The sequence below is a fragment of the Myxine glutinosa genome, chromosome 1 (genome assembly GCF_964187855.1).
Source record: "Myxine glutinosa chromosome 1, kmMyxGlut1.1, whole genome shotgun sequence".
NCBI lineage: Eukaryota > Metazoa > Chordata > Myxini > Myxiniformes > Myxinidae > Myxine > Myxine glutinosa.
Genome location: NC_136261.1, coordinates 202535959 through 202542597, shown reverse-complemented (window position 1 = coordinate 202542597; position 6639 = coordinate 202535959). Strand labels below are relative to the sequence as shown.

Here is a 6639-nt window from a genome sequence, read left to right as displayed (position 1 = left end):
CACACACACACACACACACACACACACTGTATATATACACACACATATATATACACACACAAACACATGCACATACAAACACATACACATATACACACACACACACACATTATTCAAATGTAGTATATGTACGGATAACGTATATTTATGAAGCGAATTGTTGATATTCTTGCGGTTTTTTAGTTGGCAATTATGACGCTGACTATCACGCGGAACTAATGAGTGTACAACCGTGTGCCGTTCATGCGGTACCACGCAACGCTCCGTTTGATGTTGACAGCGGCACGATGACGTCACGTAGAAACGGCGACAGAGGGGAGGGAAGATGAGATGAGATGAGCGCGTGCTCCGAAGGCCGCACAAAACAGGTATCGCCACGTTATTCGTGTCCCTGTAGTAAAGTTGTTGTCTCCCCAACCCCCACCCCACCCCACAGACGCGTGAGATGTGTGTTGATACGTTGAACTGCGTCATACGAGCACGTCAAACATACAAGGATAAAACTTTGCCTCAAGAAATTTGGGTGAATTTTCGGAGTGACAGGCATTATAAAGAAGAAGAGGAATCCCACGGCGGTGGTTCAAGGAAATTGAAGAGGAGGAGGAGGATGTGCCATGGTGATGAGGGGCGGAGGAAGAAGAGGAGGAAGAGTGTCGTGTGCGTGCGTGCGTGCGTCTGGCAAGAGAGATATAGATAAATAGAAGGAAAACAGAAGAGAAGAGTGTGCGTGATGGAGCGAATCATGAAACCTGAGGGAAAAGGAAGAGAGAGAACGAAGAGCTTAACTCTCACCTGTCACAATTACAATCAGGAGAACAGAGATGAGACGATGCATGGCGAGATTGTATCGCGCTCTCCTCTCCCTCTCTTTCACTGACTATGTATACCGTATTTATTATATATAGTTATATAAATATATATATATATTCCGGCCTCACGTCTCTTCTTCCTCTGTGACTGTTTCTGCGCTCGCCGCCCGCTCTGCACGCTCTGGGAGAGACCGCGGTGAGGCGACTGGGAGGGGGAGGGGAAGATGTGAAGAGTGGGTGCGAGGGAACGAGGGAGGGGCGAGTGAGGTGGAGGGAACGACAGAGGGAGAGAGAGGAAGAGGAAGAAGAGAAAGGGAGGGCTTCGAATTCCAAGGGCTGGGTAAGGGCAGGACGCCGGGGGTGGGGGCTAGGAATGGGGCAAATGGAAGCAAAATGGGAGGAGCAGTTAACGATGGGAAAGGATGCAAAGGCAGGACGGGTGAGAAAACAGAGATCGGGGAATTAACGAGGAGGCAGAGGTGAAGGAAACCGCGATGGAGTGAAGAGAAAAAGATTGGGAAGGAAGGAGAGAAGTTGGTTTATCGGAGGAGGCTGAAAATATGCGAGACATTTTCGGGGATAAGAGGGATGTTCGTGGAGAGACGGAGGGAGAGGGGACGATGGAGAGACCGAGAAAGGGTTAGGGGAGAATATAATTGATGAAGATGGGGAGGGAGGGGTGGTGGAGGAATGATAGAGAGAGGGAAGGATATGTCGGCAAATTGAGAGGGATATGGGGAGAGGCAGCGCCAAGGAGAGCGAGAGGATTGCAGGAGCTGGAGACGGACTGGGTGGGAAAACGAAAAATAAAGGAATATAGAATCCAATTTAAAACGATGGAACAACCGGAACGAAGCCAAAAGCTTAATATGTGGAAGAAACAACAAAGTCAAGGTGTTGAGATGAGGAGGGGGAGGAGGGGGTTGAGGCGACCTGGGACTGAGATAGGTGTTCGACGAATGAGAGGAGGAGGAGGTCGGGAGAGTGAGGATAAGATTTGGGAATGACTGGATAATAGCAGGGAAGTGTGAGTGAGGCTTAAGGATGGGGAGATGGTGGGCGGGTTAGGAGTAAGAGATGGAGTGGGTGGGGCGGTGGGTGGTGGGTGATGGGTATTGGGTGGAGGTAGAGCTGCCTATACGTGATGGGGAGTGGGTGGAGCTGGATATACGTGATGGGGAGTGGGTGGAGCTAGCTAGGTGATGGGGAGTGGGTGGAGCTAGCTAGGTGATGGGGAGTGGGTGGAACTAGCTAGGTGATGGGGAGTGGTTGGAGCTAGCTAGGTGATGGGGAGTGGGTGGAGCTAGCTAGGTGATGGGGAGTGGTTGGAGCTAGGTGATGGGGAGTGGGTGGAGCTAGCTAGGTGATGGGGAGTGGGTGGAGCTAGCTAGGTGATGGGGAGTGGGTGGAGCTAGCTAGGTGATGGGGAGTGGGTGGATCGGTTGGGGCCTTGGGGGAAAAGTGATGGTTTCAGAGATGGATAACTGGTGGGATGAGAAGGGGGCTGTAGGTGATGGGGAGTGTGGAGTGTGTGTGGAGCTGGTTAGGTAATGGGGAGTGGTATAGGTGATGAGTAGGTGGTAGGAGGATAGGTGATGAGCAGGTGGGAATGGGAAGGGAGGTAGGTGATTGGCAGGTGGGAGGGAGAGCATAGGTTATGAGCAGGGAGGTAGGTCATGGGCAGGTGGAGTGTAGGAGATGAGCAGATCGGGGGGGAGGAAGGTAGGTGATGGGTAGGTGGGAGTGGTAGGTGTTGGTGTTTGCGATGGGGAGCTGGTGTGCGAGTATTGGTGTGTAGGGAGTGGACAATGATGGTGTGTAAGGTTTTCACGCCTTTGCGTTTTAATTGGGAAATTCCAAGCATTGCGGCAGTTCCTGTGCAATCTATGATTATTCTTTTACCAACTGGTAGAAGCAAACCGTGTAAAGTTACACGGCAATGCAACGAAAAGGGGGGAAAAAAGTTAATAACAACGGAATTATTTCACTTCGATGAGTCCTGCGCTGAGATTTAATCTGCGAACGAGGGTTTCATGGCAACATCGTTTGGTTGTAATAGCGTTGAATCAAATGTGTATTTGTGCGAGAAAAGAAAACATCTCAAATGCTTTATCAGCGCGAGTCTCGTGCCTCTGGAATATTGCCTCTCCGTAATCACCTAAATACCCAGCTGTTATGACAGGACTTTAAGGATCGTGAGATTTGAACCAGATACCTTCGAATTATATCCTGCGTGCCATTTACGGGCGAGGGCGAGGGATCTTTTTAGCCACGCCCACATGAATTGCCATTCTAGTCTCACAGGCAGACAGTGGCAGGGGGAGCGAAAGGGTGGGTGAGAGACAGGGAGGGAGGGCAGAGAAGAGGAGGAAGAAGCAGAGGACGAGGGGTGGGTGAGAGACAGGGAGGGCAAAGAAGAGGAGGGAGAAGAAGAGGACGAGGGGTGGGTGAGAGAATTGGAGGGGGATAGCAGGGAGGAGGGAAATGAAGAAACGAAGAGGGGGGCGGGGAGAGCAGACGTGGTGTGGGGGAGAATAAAAGAAGGGAGGGGAGTACGAAAATCGGGTAAGAGGGGTGGAGTAGAAAACGGGGATGGGACAGGAGACAAAAAGGGAAAGAGGTATCGAGAAACGAATAGGCTGCGGGAAAAATAGAGAGTGAAAAGAGGAGGGTGAAAGCGGGGAGGGGTGCGGGGCATAGAGGGTGAGCGACAAAAGCGTGAGGGGAGAGCGAGATTAGGAGAGCGAGGGGAAAACGACGGGCGAGATGGAGAGGGAGTGCGGAGAGATCGATAGGAAAGAACGGGGGCTGAATGCACGACTAGGGCACGTGGAGTGGTGAGAGGAATCAAAACTAGATGAAGGCAATGGGGGAGAAACCCCCACGTTGTGATGCCAACGTGGGATTGCAAAGCCTCCATATTAATCATAGGACAAGAATTGCACCCGTCTCGTGCCTCGGGTCAAGTTTAGGGCGACGACCTTTTGCTTTGGGTGCAAGCTGTGGTCGAGTTGATAAAGCATATTGGGCAGTGTGATGCCCGGTCTCCATCTTTGTTGTGTGCAGCACCACCAGCGTCTCTCGTTGCATTCTCACTACGCCGTGTTTATCCTCGTTTGCATGCTCGACAAGTAGAGCGCCCACCTGGGAGCGCGGGGCTTAAAAAGGTAAGACTTGCAGGATGAGGGAAAGCTACTTGTCCTACTGGAGTGAAAGGTGGATAGGCCACAATCGTGAGCCTAATTCATTCCTCATTGACTCACAATATTTCCTGAATTTATGGCTCCCTACATTGGAATACTTCCCAACGTAAACACATTTCATACAGCGATGAAACAATAGGTGGGTTAATGCAGTTGATTTGTTTCAGGCCTTCCTCTATATTTTTCTTTCATTCTCTAATTCTTCATCTGTCTGTACCTGCATTAGTGCATTAATATTCCTTCATCGTTCTTGAGCTGGCAAAATTGCCTAGATCAAAATACAAGCACTTGCCCCTAAGGTGCTTTCTTTTTATTGGTATTTTGGAATTCCAATTGAATTTTGATTGGAATTTTGGAATTCCAATTGAATTTTGATTGGAATTTTGGAATTCCAATTGAATTTTGATTGGAATTTTGGAATTCCAATTGAATTTTGGAATTCCAATTGAATTTTGATTGGAATTTTGGAATTCCAATTGAATTTTGATTGGGTTGGAATTTTGGAATTCCAATTGAATTTTGGAATTCCAATTGAATTTTAATTGGAATTTTGGAATTTCAATTGAATTTTGATTGGAATTTTACAATTTTTGAATTCCAATTGAATTTTGATTGGAATTTTGGAATTCCAATTGAATTTTGATTGGAATTTTTGAATTCCAATTGAATTTTGATTGGAATTTTGGAATTTTGGAATTCCAATTGAATTTTGATTGGGTTGGAATTTTGGAATTCCAATTGAATTTTGATTGGAATTTTGGAATTTTGGAATTCCAATTGAATTTTAATTGGAATTTTGGAATTTCAATTGAATTTTGATTGGAATTTTGGAATTCCAATTGAATTTTGATTGGAATTTTGGAATTCCAATTGAATTTTGGAATTCCAATTGAATTTTGATTGGAATTTTGGAATTCCAATTGAATTTTGATTGGGTTGGAATTTTGGAATTCCAATTGAATTTTGGAATTCCAATTGAATTTTAATTGGAATTTTGGAATTTCAATTGAATTTTGATTGGAATTTTACAATTTTTGAATTCCAATTGAATTTTGATTGGAATTTTTGAATTCCAATTGAATTTTGATTGGAATTTTGGAATTCCAATTGAATTTTGATTGGAATTTTGGAATTCCAATTGAATTTTGATTGGAATTTTGGAATTCCAATTGAATTTTGATTGGAATTTTGGAATTCCAATTGAATTTTGATTGGGTTGGAATTTTGGAATTCCAATTGAATTTTGATTGGAATTTTACAATTTTTGAATTCCAATTGAATTTTGATTGGAATTTTTGAATTCCAATTGAATTTTGATTGGAATTTTGGAATTCCAATTGAATTTTGATTGGAATTTTGGAATTCCAATTGAATTTTGATTGGAATTTTGGAATTCCAATTGAATTTTGATTGGAATTTTGGAATTCCAATTGAATTTTGATTGGGTTGGAATTTTGGAATTCCAATTGAATTTTGATTGGAATTTTGGAATTCCACGTGAATTTTAATTGGAATTTTGGAATTTCAATTGAATTTTGATTGGAATTTTGCAATTTTTGAATTCCAATTGAATTTTGATTGGGTTGGAATTTTGGAATTCCAATTGAATTTTGATTGGAATTTTGGAATTCCAATTGAATTTTGATTGGAATTTTGGAATTCCAATTGAATTTTGATTGGAATTTTGCAATTTTTGAATTCCAATTGAATTTTGATTGGGTTGGAATTTTGGAATTCCAATTGAATTTTGATTGGAATTTTGGAATTCCAATTGAATTTTGATTGGAATTTTGGAATTCCAATTGAATTGTGATTGGAATTTTTTTTTTTTTTGGTGTACTGAATCGAGGCTCGTGAAAGAGCTAACATTTATTTCACAAACAAATCAACCAGACAAACAAAATATATAAAAAGGGAGCGGAAGACGATGGGGAGAGAAGGGGAAGCACACAAACATAAGGCCGAAATAAATATATTGCTAGTCTCTGGTCAGACCAAAGTTCCAGAATTGATGCGGCGATGCGGTTTTTGGTTTTTCTTTTTTGGAAAAGCATGGATTGCACATATAGAGGTGTTTTTTGTGTCCTCATGCCTTGGCTTGCGGTCCTCATCTGCCGTGGCGCCGTCCAGAGAGAAATTAAAGACAGCCAATGGGACTGGTAGGCCTTTTTGTAAATAATGAACACAAGCTTAAGTTATTTTAAAATGTATTTATTCTGAAAATTATTAATTTCTTCAAGCATATTATAGACTGCCATTTCGTTCTCGAGATCGCCTCGAAGAACCATCAGAGTGGTCTAACAGGCCGATGCGCAAATGGTCTAACAGGCCGATGGTCTCCCACGATCTCTTCTCCCAGTCCACCAGATTATCACAGACATCTACAAATTCATGACAAACGAGATAGGATCCAGGCCTAACTAACGAGACCACCCGCAGCTCTCTTGGCCTTCTGGTTGCTCCTCACGAACCCGACAAAGAACGTCTTCGTTTTAATAAAATTTTAATAAATAATATCCAGCCGATTGGATTCATGACGTCACGGCACACAAAACTACTCATATCTTTTGGCATTCCAATTGAATTTTGATTGGGTTGGAATTTTGATCCAGCTGTAAAACTCTCAT

The 6639-nt window shown here is 43.7% G+C and overlaps 1 protein-coding gene across 7 annotated transcripts in view; it reads right to left on the bottom strand.

The window, feature by feature from the left end:
* LOC137433361 (cell adhesion molecule 2) overlaps positions 1 to 1082 on the bottom strand; it is a 372982-nt gene extending 371900 nt beyond the window's left edge. For 5 of the 7 annotated variants that reach the window (XM_068125694.2, XM_068125699.2, XM_068125705.2 and 2 more), the window contains exon 1: positions 793 to 1082. In XM_068125694.2, coding sequence (XP_067981795.1) covers positions 793 to 835 — 43 coding nt within the window. In that variant the 5' untranslated portion in view covers positions 836 to 1082. The remainder of the gene's footprint in view (positions 1 to 792) is intronic. The other 2 variants (XM_068125711.2, XM_078782698.1) reach the window with 1 other exon arrangement.
* Between the last annotated feature and the right edge of the window lie 5557 nt (positions 1083 to 6639).